This window comes from Podarcis filfolensis (assembly GCF_964270895.1).
Source record: "Podarcis filfolensis genome assembly, chromosome: 15".
Taxonomy (NCBI): Eukaryota; Metazoa; Chordata; class Lepidosauria; order Squamata; family Lacertidae; genus Podarcis; species Podarcis filfolensis.
The window spans coordinates 41,504,049-41,522,290 of NC_139618.1; the positions used below are offsets into that span (position 1 = coordinate 41,504,049).

General features: G+C 43.4%; 1 protein-coding gene across 1 annotated transcript in view; it reads right to left on the reverse strand.

Annotated features, from left to right (window-relative positions):
- Positions 1-18,242, reverse strand: part of ADAM28 (ADAM metallopeptidase domain 28) — a 72,748-nt gene that overhangs the window by 15,355 nt on the left and 39,151 nt on the right. Inside the window, exons 8-17 of the mRNA XM_083588503.1 lie at positions 17,994-18,065; positions 14,600-14,769; positions 13,995-14,079; positions 10,551-10,681; positions 7,071-7,248; positions 5,003-5,092; positions 3,922-4,117; positions 3,388-3,490; positions 2,034-2,190; positions 669-749 (exon numbers count right to left, since the gene is read on the reverse strand). Of these exons, the coding sequence (XP_083444629.1) occupies positions 669-749; positions 2,034-2,190; positions 3,388-3,490; positions 3,922-4,117; positions 5,003-5,092; positions 7,071-7,248; positions 10,551-10,681; positions 13,995-14,079; positions 14,600-14,769; positions 17,994-18,065 (1,263 nt within the window). The remainder of the gene's footprint in view (positions 1-668; positions 750-2,033; positions 2,191-3,387; positions 3,491-3,921; positions 4,118-5,002; positions 5,093-7,070; positions 7,249-10,550; positions 10,682-13,994; positions 14,080-14,599; positions 14,770-17,993; positions 18,066-18,242) is intronic.

Here is an 18,242-nt window from a genome sequence, read left to right on the forward strand (position 1 = left end):
AAGGGTTAACCTCAACCAGTGAGCCCAAGTACATGTCCAGATACATCTTCATTGACTCCAGTATAAAGTAGGGATGGGTGAATCTATCCATTTTTGTTTCCTTCTCCTAGTATAAACTTTGTTGTGTGCATTTTTGCCTAATGTATACAGTTCTGAAGGAAATTTCCCCAAATACAATGCAGTTTTGCACAGTAATATGTGTATTTTGTGCACACTTTCCCCCAATATACACATCTGGGTTAGAGAACTGCATTGCAAAAATTAGGATAAAATTTTGAAGGATAGCTGCATTCCAATTCTCATTAAAATGCAACTGAACACATTTCTCTTCCCCATCCCTAGTAGAGACAGATCAGAGATCAACATACACAGTATCTTGTAACTGACAACCAGGACTGGCGCACTGGCATCCGACAGAAGCTACAGAAGAAATACTGGGCATGGGCAGAGGTGGGGGAAAGCAAAAGAACCAAAGTCTCCAATGCTGAAATTCAGTGACTCATTGAGGAACATGGTCCTGGGAGAATACTGTGAGAGGAAGGGTGAAGAAAACAGGCATACGTGCTCAACAGAGGAAGGAAAGGTTTGTGTCTCTAAGCAGAACGTTTACAAAGGCCACTAAAAAGCAGCCACCATTATTCTTCCCTTAACCGTGATGTAACTCTTACAGCATGTCCTTGGCACTTGGAAGAACAGTTGGTAGACCTGTAGGCTCTCTCAATCTCGACACATTGCCCATTGCTGCAGACCTGAAAGCAAAATGCCAAAGATGATCAACAGGGTGGGACAGTTTTTTTCTTTTCTGCAAAACCGAACACCACTGAAGTTTCAATTAAAAGGTTCAAGTAGTGAGTAAAGTGAAAGAGCCTTTTCTGTGTGGGAACATGGATAGCCTCAGCCAGGTAGTATAGATAATATCTGGCTTAAGGTACAAATAGTGTGACTGGATATAACTTTCTGACCCTGTGCTCCCACCTGCCATGTTAGTAGGCAGCTCAGATCACAGTCTGATAGGGCAGCTTTCTAGCTTTGTTGTGTCCTCAAAGAAGGGGTACTTGTCAGTTTCTTGAGCCTGTGAGTCTAGAGACCTGCTTGGCTGGGGAGGAGATGGCCAGTCATGACTGAGCTATACTAACTTCTGACCTCCATCTTAAGATCCATGTCACTTTAGAAGAGGGGTCATCAATGTTTTTTAGGCTCATGGGCACATTTGAATTTTTGAGTGGGTGCTGTGGGTGACACCTCGTCTGGTCACTTCTCTCCCTTCTACGCCAGATGTGTTTCTTCTAAGCCCAGTGCTTCTTTTCTACACTCACCATGAAGTTGTTCCAGTAAGTGCCACATTTTTTAACAACAACAAAAGGAGGTGCTGGTACTGCGTACCCTTCAGTACCCCTTTTTAAAAAAGCACTGAGCACCCCACATGAGACAGAAGCACACACACACTTCCTTTTCCCAAGGCATCTGGGAAAAGATCCAGTAGAACTAATCTGAACCTTGTAAAGGGAGAGGGAAAGAACATCACTCTTCCAGCTTCTACCTTCAGCTCTAGGCATTTTTCAAGGGACGAAGAAGGCAACCACCCTCATCACCTCATGGAAGCAGGGAGTGTGGGGTCAGAGGGCTTCCTAGGCACCACAGGAGGAATTCAAGGGCCCCAGAGCCCCAGTGGGAGCCAGGTAGGTGACTTCTGCTTTCAAAGAATAAGTGCATGCCAATTTCACTCCTTAAAAAGGCTCAGAAAAATTGTAATGGGATTAAATCTTCCAGCTGTAGCATTCAGGATATTATTGTGCCGGCATTTGAAGTATGTGAACATAACTTGGACAGGCTCAGTTCACAGGCAGGATCAGAAGCATGGCTGACAAATGAAATGAACCCCAAAGGTGCAGCCCCGCTTGGCAAGCTACCGGTGTGAAACGGCTCACTCTGTTCTTGCAGCAATTCCAACAACCGCATTACAGAAATTGTGCTTGAGAAACCTCCCCCCTGACCACACCTGTGGATCAAAGGAAGAGGATGGAGTCACTAACCATGCCTTCTCCACATTTTGTTCCAGTGGCAACCATTCCACCATCTTCTTGGTCCTTGGCTGGGAAACTGCCTTTGCATGTATCAAACGACACTAGACTTCCAGTTGAAGGCATTCGAGAGCCCCCTGTGCAATATAACTTGCCACACTTTATATCTCTGAAAAGGAAGCAGACAGTTACCTTGAGTTTTTCTTTTAAAGAAGAACAGACTAGTTAGGGAAGTCATATTTTTCTCTCATTTGGAATCCTCATGCATTCACCAGATTAACTGATATTCATTGGCCCTTCTGGGATAGCTCAGCTGGTAGAGCATGAGATTCTTCATCTCAGGGTTGTGGTTTCATGCCCCGCCTTGGGCAAAGGATTCCTGCATTGCAGGGGGTGGACTAGATGACCCTCATGGACCTTTCCAAGTCTACAATTTTATGATTCTATTATTATTATTTCATTACTAGAGATGGGATAAGCAGAAGACTGCTCATCTAGGGATGGATAAACCTATCAATTTAGGTCCTCTCAGCTTCTCATTCCCCCCCTCCAGTCTTAAATTCAGTTTTTTGCACTTCCACAAGAATTCCCCCCAAAAAAGGTTTTATACGAAAACCTCATGAAAAAATGTCAGCATTTCAGAGCAAATTTAATATACACACATTTGTATGATCTTTTGACTAATATACACATTTTTTCATGTAGTTTCCCCTAATTTAATGCTTCTTTGGTATGCTATCTTCACTAATATATGCATTTATTAGCGCATTTAACCCTAATATGCATTTTTGAACGTTACTTATCTGGGGAACTGCATTGCAAAATCCAGAGAGGTGCAGAATTTGAAGGATGGCTATTTTTCACATATTGTCTCAGAATGTGCTAATTAAATGTGAACTGAATCTAGTTTCTCCCTCATCCTTATGCTCACCCCACCCCCAAATTAACTGGGTTGTTTGCATAGCCCAACGGAACTCTGAAGCTCATTTAGGAGATGGTTCAAGGTATGAAAGAATACTCAAAGAACCCAATTCCCACCACCCGCAGCTGACCTAATCTGCCTGTCTTTAAAGGTGAGAGCAGACCATGGTGTTTGCCAGCGGAACTGGAGGACCATTTGCAGCAGGTTGTGCTTCCTGACCTGAACCTCCTTGTAGAAATCAAGCAGAGACGGTTGACCTTTAAAGAGCCCTTGCTTAATTTTTCATGATTCCTCCTATTGCATACTTTTATACCCCACCTTTCTCTCATTCCGGAGCCCAAGGTGGTATGCATAGGGTCCCCAGGAATTGTTCAGACCAGACCCAAGGTGATGTGCTCTCAGACAAACTATGCCCTGGGACTGATTTGTGTTTGTGGTGCTTACTTTTTTCCACATGGTATGTATGTGCCATTAGCCTTCTTGCAATGGCCGTAATAAACCCCGTTCTGGTTTATAGCATAACAAGAATCCACACCCACTGTGGCACCTGAAAAGGCAAAAGAAATAAAACAAAATCTTCAGCATGTAGCAGTATAATGGTATGAATCGCAAAAGCAGAACGTGAGCACAACACAGTGCCGGATCAAGCCAAAGGCACATCATAAGTCACAACTTTTTACCAGTCCTTTTTCTGCTGTGTTGCTAGGTGATGTGGCTGAGCTGAAAGAGGTTTGGAATAGGCGTAAGTCTCTCCTTGCCCCATCCCACCCCTTTTCAGGGAGTCACACCAGCTTCAGTTCTCCTGGATGAGTCCCAGCAGAGGCAGCTGAGCCCTGATTGAGCTACAGTGAAGGAATTACACCAATGTAGCCTCAGCTGAGCTCCGGCTCAGCAGGAAAGACCAAGTTCCACTGAATACAAAACAAATCTGTAAGCCTCTTTCAAGTTAGATGTTCAGTAACTCCAGGGTTCACTCACCTGGCCCCCAAAGTGCAATGCATTGGTTCTGCAAAGTGGGACACTTCCCCATGTAGCAGTAGCCCTCGTTATTTTTGCAAGGGAATCCATTCACTCGGAAGCGATCCATGGGACATTGCTGAGAGGTCCCTGTGCACAGTTCTGGTAGATCGCAGTCATGCTTCACTGGCCGGCATACAGCGCCTGCTCTTCTAATCTATAGGGGAAAGTGAAAGGTCATCCAATCCCTCGTTATTTATCATAATTAGCAGTGGAGATCAAATATAAATGATCATGGTTCTTCCAGTCCACAGTGAAGCCTTCTCTTCATCTGCCTTGCTGGCTACCTACTAGGGAAGGATCCCAACCCAAACAGCTCCAGGGGTTCCCACGAGACCCTCAGTGTTTGTGGGAGGGGATTCAAGCACATACTGGAAAATTTAGTTTCACAAAGTCAATGTGGATTAAAGTGCTGTACTGCAATAAATCCACTGTTAAACAAGAAAAGAACTATTTTTCAATTAGGAAAGAGGCAGGGAAACGCATCAAGAAGTATGAATGCTCATTGTTCTATAAGCTCTCCACAAACAAATCAGAATGAATGCTCAATAAACAGGTCATCTGGACAAGTCCAGACATAGCCTGGATTCCCGACTGAGCCCATAGGGTTGTATCCTACATTAAGTCAGACCCATTGAAATTAATGTACATGGCTAACCTAGGTCCATTAATTTCACTGGATCTAGTCTGAGTAAAGTTAATTGGCTGCAACTTACAGTGTTACATTGCCTGAAAGCCACAATGGAATTCATGTCATAAGTGGAGACCATCATATTCAACTTGTGTTACTTACCAGAACTAAGAGGTTGCCATAAGAGGTCCATTCCTCTCGTGGCAACAGAACTACTCAACCTCCCCACAGATTCCTGTGCAGACATGTTAATAAGTTTCAACTGAGCTTTAGAAAGCAACCCAGAAAGAATATAAATATGCTTGCTATCAATATGGGCAATAGAGAGAAAAACAGAGATTACATCCCCATTTGACAAATGTGCAGCAAGATTGAGAGGTATTATTTTCAGTGTAGGGAACAAAGCCTTACCTGGCAATTTTCACAACAGTCCCCATATCCACATTTAGCACCTGGCTTCAGTTTACAAGTTGCAGCCTCACAGCAGTCATTTTTGCATTCCTTAAAACCAAGAACAGTCCTGTATTATCAACTTAATTTTGCCTGATCTCTTCCAATTATAGAATCATAGAATCATAGAGTTGGAAGAGACCACAAGGGCCATCGAGTCCAACCCCCTGCCAAGCAGGAAACACCATCAGAGCACTCCTGACATATGGTTGTCAAGCCTCTGCTTAAAGACCTCCAAAGAAGGAGACTCCACCACACTCCTTGGCAGCAAATTCCACTGTCAAACAGCTCTTACTGTCAGGAAGTTCTTCCTAATGTTTAGGTGGAATCTTCTGTCTTGTAGTTTGGAACCATTGCTCCATGTCCACTTCTCTGGAGCAGCAGAAAACAACCTTTCTCCCTCCTCTATGTGACATCCTTTTATATATTTGAACATGGCTATCATATCACCCCTTAACCTCCTCTTCTCCAGGCTAAACATGCCCAGCTCCCTTAGCCGTTCCTCATAAGGCATCGTTTCCAGGCCTTTGACCATTTTGGTTGCCCTCCTCTGGACACGTTCCAGTTTGTCAGTGTCCTTCTTGAACTGTGGTGCCCAGAACTGGACACAGTACTCCAGGTGAGGTCTGACCAGAGCAGAATACAGCGGCACTATTACTTCCCTTGATCTAGATGCTATACTCCTATTGATGCAGCCCAGAATTGCATTGGCTTTTTTAGCTGCCGCGTCACACTGTTGGCTCATGTCAAGTTTGTGGTCAACCAAGACTCCTAGATCCTTTTCACATGTACTGCTCTCAATTAGTATCTTTTCAGATGGGTAACTAATAAAGGAGGAAAATATGTCTTCAGCGCACTTCATCTAAAATACTAATGATCGTAAACTGAAAGGCAGATGCGTATTTAACCAGAGCTGTGTGACCTTGGTGTTAAAAAAAGTCAAAATGAAAAATGAAAATTCTGCACTAAGCTAATTTAAATGAGGTGTCAAGAAAAGTTTAATTTTGCATAAATTGCATAAATTGTGCAAACCAAGTATATTTGCATAATATTCCCCCCTTTTATTTTGTATAATTTATTCTGTCTAGCTCCTCATGGGTTTATGCAAGAGACTGTCACCCTCTCCCTGCCAATTGCAAATCACGCTCAGAGCAGGTCTCTGGCTTCTCATTTGAAAACATAATCTGAAATGTTCACTGTTCAGCACCCAATGCCATATTCAGTGCTTCTTCTATGTTCCCACAGAACAGTTAATGAGTAGTTAACACATTGTTACTTTAAGGCCCTATTGGAAAGATACTACATCATGGCATTGTATCATTCCAGGTGCATTGTTTGGTCTTGTGCTGGGAAAAGGAAAAAGGAGAGAGGAAAAGGAAAAGGAAAGGCACTGCTGCTGGTACGTAGTTATCCCAGGGCAAGATCCAGGTTTGATGGGGTCCTCAGCAACATATCCTCGGATGGACTCTTTCCTACATCAGTGGATTTGCCTTACAGAAGTGGTGGGAGCAGCGGGTGGCTAATTCCCACAATGCCCAAGTGACACTACGGCAGGAGCACTGTGGAAAATTTAAATGGTAACTCACAGGCCCCAGGACAGAAGTCAATAGCCGTGGGCCCTGTCTCAGAGCCAGGGTGAGGGCAGCTGCCCAGGTTCTGGCTGCTGATGCTAGGCTTGAGTAACTACCCCCCCTGCCCAACCCCCCAAATTGCAGTTATTTCCCTTCACACATCATTTTCTTTTTCCAGTTTGGTATCATCTTGCATTTCCCTCCTCCTTCAAACAGAGGATACACCACTTCTATCTGCATTAATAATATTTTTTAAAGGAACTTTTGCAACCCTCACTTCAAAATTAAAATTTCCAAATTTGAAATTGGGACATTGGTACATTGATATCTTGCATTGCCAATCCATGTGTTTTTTAATGTGAAAGTGCACCCAGTTACGCCATGAAACAGCCATAAGATTCTGTTAAGAATTCCACCCATTGACAAGTTCCTTTTCACAGCAGTTCATTAACAGATACCTCTGGAGAGCCGCAGTCACATTCTTCTCCCTCTTCAACAAAGTCATTCCCACAGACTGGGGTTGCAATGATATCTTTTGGAGATGGCATGTTAGTTATACAGGATGGGGTCCGGTCCATGATGTATTTCTGAAAATCCTGCAAACTGCAGGAGCTGAAGTCCCGGGGAGTTTTGTAGCTGTAAAGATGAAAAGATATGTGGGAAACTATTCTAGCCAATAATTGGGAGGGATAATATACTGCAGTGGTAGAATGCAATGCAGGAATCAATGAATTGCTTAATGCCACAATAGTCTTCTAATATATAAGAACCAGCTGGACAGATATTTAAATAGTGTGGCTTGGTAGTTTCCTATAGTGCTAAATAAGCAAAGAATCATCATCACTAACTCACTCAAATTCTTTAGGAAACACAGCAGATGAATGGATAGACTAGAGTGGTGCAAATTTTGTTTTCCTAATGTGTCAATTTTGGCCACATCTACCCCGAGTCTATATAAGATGCAAACACACCTTTCCCCTCAATATGTCACAACCAGTTCTCACAGATTCTGCACAAGTCTTAAGACCAGGTTATATAGTCATTTTAAAAAAGAAAAGAAAAATACAATGAAAGCTGTATTTTGGATGAGAACCAAAACCTAAGACCACAGTCAGGACAAGAATTCTCACTCTGTGGTGCAGTTTTCTTGCAGAATTTTGTATAGACGTCTAAGAAACCTATTTCTGCTTACACTAGTATTATGCAAGATCCCTTTTTGCACAGCATGACTTGGTGACCAATGTTCATGCCCATGAGAGACGTGCATTCTATCAAGAAGTCACCAGGGAAGACTGCAACTGATTTGCTCAATGCACATCCATTTTTTAAAAAATAATGCCTCTAATCAGTTTACAAGAGATATTACATTTATCAATAAAACAGTACAAAAGGCAAGTAATTAAAACATGTGAAATATAATTAAAATTAACAGTAAAAGATCAAAACATGCCAACATCTGTATGTCTGGATAAAAAAGGTAAAGGGACCCCTGACCGTTAGGTCCAGTCGTGGCAGACTCTGGGGTTGCGGCGCTCATCTCGCTTTATTGGCCGAGGGAGCCGGCGTACAGCTTCCGGGTCATGTGGCCAGCATGACTAAGCCGCTTCTGGCGAACCAGAGCAGCGCACGGAAACGCCGTTTACCTTCCCGCTGGAGTGGTACCCATTTATCTACTTGCACTTTGACGTGCTTTCGAACTGCTAGGTTGGCAGGGTACTTCTGGATAGGCTTGCCTTAAACAAATGTTTTAAGCAGGTGCCTGATGTCAACAGGCAAGGAGTTCCAAAGTGTAGGTCCTGCCACATTAAAAGGCTGATTTCTTTCAAGTGTAGAATGAGGGTTATCTGCAGTACTATTTTTCTAGAAAAAGAAACCATGAACACCTCCCTTATTCTCTTAGAATGGCAATGGTGCCCACCTAAGAGGTGCAGGAACTCAGTTCCAGTGAGTTTTGGCTGAGAAAAGGTCCTGGTTACTTGTAACCGTGCCAATTCAGCAGATCTAAGCAGTCAATTGAGGTAAGGTGATCCTACAAATAAACTGGTCCCAAACTGCTAAGGGATTTATATGTAATGTCAATATTCAGTCCTTTTTGTATTTTAATATTTTTCTGGAAGCTGCCCAGAGTGGCTGGGGAAACCCAGCCAGATGGGTGGGGTATAAATAAATTATTATTATTATTATTATTATTATTATTATTATTATTCAGTCACTTCATCTGAAAAAGCTTTATTCTGGTCAAACTAGCAGCCAAGCTATGTGTTACATTAAAGCTCTGTGTTTGGAATTCCATAAGTAATTTTCTTTTTTTAAAAGCAGCTGTTGTTTTTTATCAGGGCCATGGCTAGAGGAAGAACGATCTAACTCTTCTCTGAAATATCATGGCCCCAATACAAATTGCTCCTTCAGACCTGCTATTAGCTTTGAAGGGGAAGATGTGTTGGCTTTAAAATATAAGTTTTCTGCTTTCCCCCTCCATGGCTAAGAAAAGCTCCAAGGATTTGATTTGGGTGCATGATAAACCTCCCATGCATGGCCTTGATCTAAATTGTACCTCATGGCTGCATTTGCAGAAATAAAAAAAATCATGCACACAGTTCCAGTGTAATGTGTAATTTGGCCCCAATGTGAAATACTTTGCTTAGGCTTAAAGGAACACTTAAATAGAGATTAGGGATGGGAAAATCTGTCAATTTTTGTTTCTTTCAGTTTCTCATTTTCCTCCCATCTTAAGTTCAGTTTTCCACATTTCACCAGCATTTTGTCATTTTTTTAATGTTAGAAGTCCTCATGAAAACTCATCAGCGTTTTAGTGTAAATTTTTCAGGTTTATATACATTTTTGTAGGTTATTTTTGCAAATATAAGCATTTTTGTGCAGATTTTACACTAGCATACGCATTTCTATACACATTGCTTGACTTGAGAAATGCGTGGCTGAATTCAGAGGAGGGAAAATATCAAAGGATGTTTCTATTGTTTCGGAAAGCACATATTAAGGGAGGGAGGGGGAGAGGGAGGGGGAGAGGAATGTGGGTGAGCAATGGTCACCAAGTCACATCATGAAAGCAAAAGGGGATCTACTGAAAACCACTCACAACCAGACGTGGTTTTCCGTTAAGGTCATAACAAAGTTGCACCAGAAACCTCAGCACTTGCTTGTTGGGGAAAAGCAGACATTCTTGAAGCAAGTGCTTCTGTGTGAAACACCAAAGACATCCTTTCACATATTAAAACTGCATATGATGCACAACTTCCATTAAATAACTCCCTGAACATGAGGGAACATGAGGGAACCCTGGGCATTTTGCAGCAAGTACAGAAACTTCCCAAACAACTGCATGCTCTATCAAGGCTGCAAGAGGCTCACACAAAAGACAGCAGAAGTCTGCAATAGAGCAATGTCTAGCAAGACCTATTTCCGAGCCTAAGCAAAACAACAACATCAATCAGCCAGCAAACAAAATTCTGTGATCTATTGATTTCACTGAGAGAGGAACTAGTCAGGAATGCATTAACAGTCTCTCAACTTTCTTAAAAAATAAAAAGCAGCTGCAAAGTGCTGCCACTTTAAGTGGAAGAAACATGTGGAGAGGGCTGCTTAACCCTTTCTACTCCCACCATTTATCAGTTCAAGATTGCCCTCTCTAATTTTATTTATTTAACAAAATTTATATACCACTTGGCTGTAAGAAAACCCAGTTTTTATGCCCAGTTTAACTAAATCTCTCCTCTGATAATAAAGAAGCAGGTGCTAGTTTCAGCAGACAATGGGTTCAGCACTTTTGCTCTCCAGCAGAGTTTTCAGATAACTGCACCATCCTGGCAACAGTCCCATGCAACATAGTTGAATTATTAATTCAAAACTGTTTAGCAGCAATTGCATTCAAAGCAACCACAGGTTTTGCCAGACTCCTCTGGCAGGTACAGGGGACTCACCTGAGTTGTGCCGCCATGATGCATGATCCAGAACTGCACTTACAGAAACTTGCATCGTGATTCATGCCAAAGTTATGCCCCATTTCATGGGCCATGGTTGCACCAATAGCAATAGGGTTTGGGTTGTGATCCTGCAGAAGGGAGAATAGTTGACCTATTGTTAGTCTTCCAGGAAACAGAAGATGATGGTGGTTATTAGCATTGCACAGAAAAGCTCAATGAAATTTTGAGTGAATATTAGGCTCTGGAGGTGGGTGGAGGGAGGGAAGAAAATCTAGGCATTTTCAAGGGTCTGTTGTTTGTTAATAGCAGCTATTTTTTCACTTCTTTAAAAAAAAGGAATTGTTGCCAAAAAATTAAGGGGCCTAAGTTAAAGATGTTTGACCAAACTGCGGGAGGCAGTGGAAGACAGGAGTTCCTGGCGTGCTCTGGTCCACGGGGTCACGAAGAATCGGACACGACTAAATGACTAAACAACAACAACAACAAATTTAAAGGTAAAGGTAAAGGTACCCCTGACTGTTAGGTCCAGTTGCGGACGACTCTGGGGTTGCGGCGCTCATCTCGCTTTACTGGCCGAGGGAGCTGGCGTACAGCTTCTGGGTTGTGTGGCCAGCAGGACTAAGCCGCTTCTGGCGAACCAGAGCAGCGCATGGAAACACCGTTTACCTTCCTGCCGGAGCAGTACCTATTTATCTACTTGCACTTTGACATGCTTTCGAACAGCTAGGTTGGCAGGAGCTGGGACCAAACAATGGGAACTCACCCTGTCACGGGGATTTGAACCGCTGACCTTCTGATTGGCAAGTCCTAGGCTCTGTGGTTTTGACTACAGCGCCACCCGCGTCCCGCTGGGCCTAAGTTAGCCATGCCCATTAACTTCAATGGATCTTTTCTGTGTAGGATAAGCACTGGATAAAACCCATAGTTTTATCACTGCTGCAAGTGGCCATGGTGGTTCTGCTGATGATCCCTTGGCTGCCAATTCCCCTCCACACTTCTGCCCTTGGAATAAAACTATATTGTGATGTATACTCCTTCTAGGAGCACAGAGGGGAGGGAGCAGCTGCCACCACTAAAATATTTCAGAAAAACAGTTTCTGACCCCCCCCCCCAAAAAAAATGGCCACTTCTGAATGGAAAAGCAAATCTGGGGGGAAACATTTCTGCTCAGCTCTATTCTCTCTTTATACATCACATGCAAGAGAGCATTTTTTTGAAAGGGCTGCAACTTGCTTGGAAGGCAGATGCTCTGCATGGGCAAAGTTCCATGTTCCATCCCTGGCATCTCCAGATAAGCCCCCACTCTGAAACTCTGGACAGCTGCTGCCAGTCAACGTAGACAATACTGAACTAGACAGACCTACGACTACTCAGTGGATAAGGGATGGGGAACATCAGACCCAGGGTTCAAACACAGCCAGCCTCCCAGACCTCTCTATCTTCTCAGGCCACATGCCCCCCCCCCCGGCCATGCCCCTGACTGGCCCTACTTTGCACCCTTGTTGCAGTACTATTTTTCAAGAAAAAGAGGTACCAGAACTGACCATGAACACCATCTTTGTTCTTTTAGAATGGCAATGGTGTTGGTGCCCACCTGAGAGGTGCCGGAACTGAGTGAGCTCCGGTGAGCTCCAGCTGGAAAAAAGCTGAGTGCTTTTGCTTGGCTACAACCTGTCCTTGATCTTTGTTAATGTCTCTTGTTTGTCTAGATAGTGGGTGGAGAGGGCTACTTAATGTATAGATCTGTGCAGAAGTGAGTATATGTGGAAACTAGCCCACTATCCAAAGATAAAAATTTATATTTGTAGCTCCACCCACTTTTGCGATCCCTCCCCATCCCCCTAGAAGGCTGCCCAAATTATCTGGTGTACCAGATCAGCTTCACCAGGGTTCCCCCCTCCCTCTAGGGAAGAAGCAGTAATGGTGTCACCAAGAAGCTGGGGTTGTGGTTCTGCCCTGCCAGGCGAGCTGCTTCTGGGTAACTTATTTATTCATATGTTCTGTTTCCAATTTACATTGCTTTCAGGCAGGCCAAAGTGTTTAGGCAAAGGGGAAAAGTAAATGAAATTAATAATCTAACAGCATGCATGGCATGCTCCAACAGCATGTGTGGAGGCTGGTTGTGTTTCTGTTTCCTTCCCAGGATATTTCAGCAAGATCTAGGCCTCCAGAATTTGTGAGCTTCTTCCAAGGCTGACACAGCCGAACAGCTACATGTGGTGACCCACCAAAGGCTTGAGGAGAAACCTCTTTGTTGCTCCCTGCCTCAGACTGCAAAGTGGAACAAGTTTCCAAGCACCCCACAGGCCACAATTCACAGCCATTCAGCTGCTGGCATTGGTCATTCCTTCCACAGGGTTCGAGGCAGCCTACATCGTTCAATTTTAGAGGTAGAAAGGATCCCTGAGGTCATCCAGTCCAACCCCCTTTCCAGCTTCTGTGTAATTACCTCCAGCAAAGTTGAACTCACTAGCTCTCTGGAAAGCCTGTTCCACTGTCAGATAACAGTTGCCATTCCTTCTACTAACACTTATCCAAAATCTGCTCCCTTGCAACTTCCACACATTAATCTAATTCTGTTTTTTTCCTGGAGTAGGGGGAGTCAATGTGGTAACTTCCCTATGTGGTTAGGCTCCAGCTCCCATCCATCCTAGCCAGCATGGCCACATGGGCTAACCCTGCTCTGGAGCAACAGTAAATGTGGATTTACACATGTATATGTGTAAAGGAAAGGGACCCCTGACCATTAAGTCCAGTCGCGAATGACTCTGCAGAACTGCTTCCAGGTCATGTGGCCAGCATGACTAAGCAGCTTCTGGCATACCAGAGCAGCACACGGAAAGGCCGTTTACCTTCCCACCGGAGCGGTACCTATTTATCTACTTGCACTTTGATGTGCTTTCGAACTGCTAGGTGGGCAGGAGCAGGGACCGAAAAACGGGAGCTCACCTCATTGCGGGGATTCGAATTGCCAACCTTCTGATCGGCAAGTCCTAGGCTCTGTGGTTTAGACCACAGCACCACCCGCATCCCTGGCTTATGTGTGGTTTATCCTAAATACACATTTTAAAGCATTTGGGCATATTTTTTGAGCGGAGATGTGTGTTTCAAAAATCAGTGAAATGTGAAAACAGAAGAATAATTACATTACAATTAACACGGGGTGTGTGGATTCGGTCTGTTCACTTTGGAATTCACAGGAACTGAGTTCCTCAAGCATCCCAGAACAGAATGAGCAAAGTCTGCTCTCACTCTAAGCCAACTCAGCCATGCAAACAACAAATTCCTAAGACTCAGCCACATGCAAAAGCTAGTTCCCAGGATAAGGAAGCCACAGCCGATAAGTTGGTTTATGTTTGTAGTAAGGAAATGCCATTTTATAAGCCTTCCTTGCCTGCAACCCAATGTTCTTCCCTCCTCCTCCTATCTAATTTCACAAACCTGAACAACTCCCAAGGAATGAGCAGGGTTGCACATGGTTCCAACATAGGCCAGTCCTACTGTTGGTCCACTGAAGTCAATTCCTCTGAAAGAAAGGAGGGATAGAGAACAGACTGTGAGATCTCATTCAAAAAGACTCCATTGTTCTATCATTCATAGAATCTATTGCTGCATTTGCCAAATAAGCCTTTGGCAATTCTTCCCAATGGAGTTGTAGACTATTAATATTTCAGCTGCAACCTGTCTCAGAACTAAGGCACATGCAAGAAAAGTAGGGATCAATGAGTTTTGCCAGAACCCCCATTTTTCATCCTGCAGCCTGAAAATGGTAGCGGTTATTTGAACCCTCCCACAAATTTAGCCAAAAGTTCAAATGTTGCAGAAAATATGGTGTATCATCCCCCCTCATCCTCCCACTCCAGTACCATGTCAATGACACCCAGAAGAAAAGGGCTGGTGAAAAACTGAGGAGGCCATTTGGGGGCAACGGTACCCCCACCACTCTTGACAGCATTTGGGGGAAGTGTTTTTGAAACTTTGGAAACATATGGCTCACTTAAGGTACTCCACCTCTGCCCACAACCTTTTGCCACAGGGATACATACGTGAGAAGCTGAGCATTATCGTTCCTTTTCCGCTTCAACAGCACTGCCTGCCTCCACGCTGAGAACCGGTCTAAAGTGCTGCCCGCAGATTCATTCACATCAATCTTATCCCCATCAGACCAAACTTCTAGGCCAATCAATGCTACATGAACGTTTATGGCTTTGTAAACCTATGAGGAGAACAAACTGTAATCAGGGAACACACAAAAATACCTTAAGAAATACCTTAGGGAAAAGTTGGTAATGGATTTTATACTCCTCACCCCAACTTGGAGCAGATTAAATTGTATACATACTTTGAAACCAGGGTGTTAGTAAGGTAAAGGGACCCCTGACCATTAGGTCCAGTCGTCACCGACTCTGGGGTTGTGGCGCTCATCTCGCTTTACTGGCCGAGGGAGCCGGCGTACAGCTTCCAGGTCATGTGGCCAGCATGACTAAGCCACCTCTGGCGAACCAGAGCAGTGCACGAAAATGCCATTTACCTTCCCGCGGCAGCAGTACCTATTTATCTACTTGCACTTTGACGTGCTTTCGAACTGCTAGGTTGGCAGGAGCTGGGACTGAGCAACGGGAGCTCACCCAGTCACCGGGATTTGAACCGCCGACCTTCTGATCGGCAAGTCCTAGGTTTAACCCACAGCGCCACCCACGTTCCTAACCAGGGTGTTAGGACAACATTAAAAGAGATACGGAAGTTCCAGGATTGTATCCAATACTAGTCCTACTTAGAATAGGCCCACTTAAGTTGATGAAAATTGCTTAAGTTATGGTCATTCATTCAAATGTGTCTACTCAGTGTAGGATTTAGTTGGAGGCAAGCCCAAGGTTCTTATCTCTTTGTGTATTATTTTCTTTAAAAGCAGCCATCGTTTTTTGTGGGGGGGTGGTGGATTGGGTTGAGAAGGGGAGAGAAAGGGTTAATCAACAAATGCTTCCACAGACTCCTGAAACCAAATAAAATTTCCATTGAAAGCCCCAAACAAAAGCACAAAACAACAACAACAAAATCACAGACAAGCAGCAAGGAACAACAGTGTGCAAAGATGTAGGTACCACAAGCAACTTTCAATCAAGTTGTGGGTTTTTTAACCAAAGTAAAGAATTATTATAGTTTGTAGGCAACAAAGATAATTCACACTTCATGTTGCATGACATTTTCAGATATTGTAACATACATGTGAAATATTAAAAAAAAATTCAAAATATAAGCATGCATATTTCTAAATAATGTTACAGTGAAGAACACATGTGGGCAACCCTTACTCCCAAATGTTTTATGCACTTGCGCGTCGAGGTCCCCAAGACACCCCAAATAAAAACACAATGACACTTAATTTTTGTTTAAGGTTTTTGGCATAATTTTGGCCACAACTTTATTCAAATTACAGCAATGTGAGTGGTTGCTTAGGCATTGGTAGCACTAACTGCCCCCGCATGGGGACAGCTCTGACATTCGCACCCCCCGCGAAGTCAGCAAGGGTAAGTCACCTGGGGAGAGAGATGGGACTGGGAACCATGCCTCACCTCTCCCCAGAATGCTCCCAGGGGCTTGCGTGGCCCTAGCCCCTTGCCGGGGGGTTTCGGACAAAAGCATGGGGAGCCCCTGGGTTCCTTTAACGGAAAACCCTTGAAGCAGCAGCAGAAATTTGGAGGGGCAGGCACAGCCAAATCCATACCCCTCCACCAACCAATTCTAAGACCAATGCCTAACCGCAACCTTACAAGTTGTGACAATTTGCTACGCAGTAGGCAAAACCAAATGACACCAGCCAATCAGCCAAATGGACAAAATTCCTACCGGGCCCCTGCCCCAAAGCAGACGACCCCATGACAGGCATAGCAAAGTCAAGCAAACAGCCTAAACATTAGGGAGGGAGGGCGGGTGATCCGAAGCACGAAGCGAAAAGAGAAAGCTCGTCACTGTGTGCAGTGTATTTAACAAATAGGGCTGTCAATCAATAAATGGCAATATAAATTTCCCCAGTAACAGCCCGCCCCTGCTTAAAAGAATGGCCATACCTTTTGCCTAGCAACAGTGAGGTGTCTCGTCAGCCCCATCCGCAACATGTGCTCTCCATGAGGGAGAACACGCTTTGTGAGGGCATTAAAATTAGGGATCTGCAAATCTGTCAATTTCAGCATCTCTCAGTTTCTCATTATCCAATCTTAAATACATTTAACTGCATTTCCATATCAGTTTCTGAATTCATCAGCATTTTACTGCAAATTCTTCCGAATATACATAAAGTTTGTCTGCAATTTTACCTAATACACTCATTTTTCCAATGCAATTTTCCCTAATATAATGCATTTTTGTATGTTGTGTTCACTGCTCTTTGCATTTGAATGTACACTTTAATGTACATGTGCATTTCTATACACATTCCTTGGCTGGTGAACAGCACTGCAAAACCTGAAGTATGAATTTTGAAAGATGGCTACATTTTGGTTCACATATTGTAATTGCTAGGAAGGTTTCACTTTAAATGCGAACTGAATTTAATTTCTCCCCATTCCTAAATATACTTCTAGGCCCTGCACTTCTTTCCTAAGAATACAAAAGGTGGGCATCTCTGTGATAAGTGATGTTGCTGTGCTCTATAACTACCTGGTCAGGAATACAAAAATTGTTCATCTAGTAATGCTGAGATGCATTCAAATCAAACATCATTTTGTCAGCTCAGAGTGTAAAACAAGATTTCTTCACATGCACCTAAAAGAAGTGTTGAGGTACATGCGATGAAAAAGTCTGTTGAATAAGAGAGAAACTTTCATTGAATAACTGAGTGACTTGTATAGAAATTTGAAATGTTCTTCTAATTTTAAATGCCCAGTTTTTGAACACTAATTGCAAAAATCAGAGAGAAACAAGCTAAGAGGATTCTGACCATTGCTAATTTAATGCAGACTTTTAATAATAATAATAATAATAATAACAACAATAATAATAATTTCTTTATACCCTGCTTTCCCCAGCCAGAGCCAGGCTCAGGGAGGCTACCACCAATAAAATCACAGTAAAAACATAATAGGGGGGAGGGGGGGAAACCAATTTAAAATACAGGTTAAAATGCCTCATTTTAAAAGTAGCCGATAGATCAAGACCATAAGGGGAGGGCAACATAAGGGTCAGAGTGAGTCCAAACCAAAGGCCAGGCGGAACAGCTCTGTCTTGCAGGCCCTGTGGAAAGATGTCAAGTCCCACAGGGCCCTAGTCTCTTGTGACAGAGCGTTCCACCAAGTTGGGGCCAGTACTGAAAAGGCCCTGGCCCTAGTTGAGACCAATCTAACCATATTAAAACATATGGTTAAAAACATATGTTTTAAAACATTTTAAAACATATCTACGCCACACTATTATTCACTCAGGGTCATTGCCATTATATCTTACCATGTTTATGTAATTGACTATTTCAAATACTCTTGTCCTAATGCCAGTCATATTGCGGCTATACTTCCTGAACTGCAAAAAGAAAAAGATGAAAGTATTAATAACAGATTGAGCAGAGTGGGGTACAGGTTATACTGCATGCACCTCCAACCTTCGGCCCTCCAGATGTTTCGGACTACAATTCCCATCATCCCTGACCACTGGTCCTGTTAGCTAGGGATCATGGGAGTTGTAGGCCAAAACATCTGG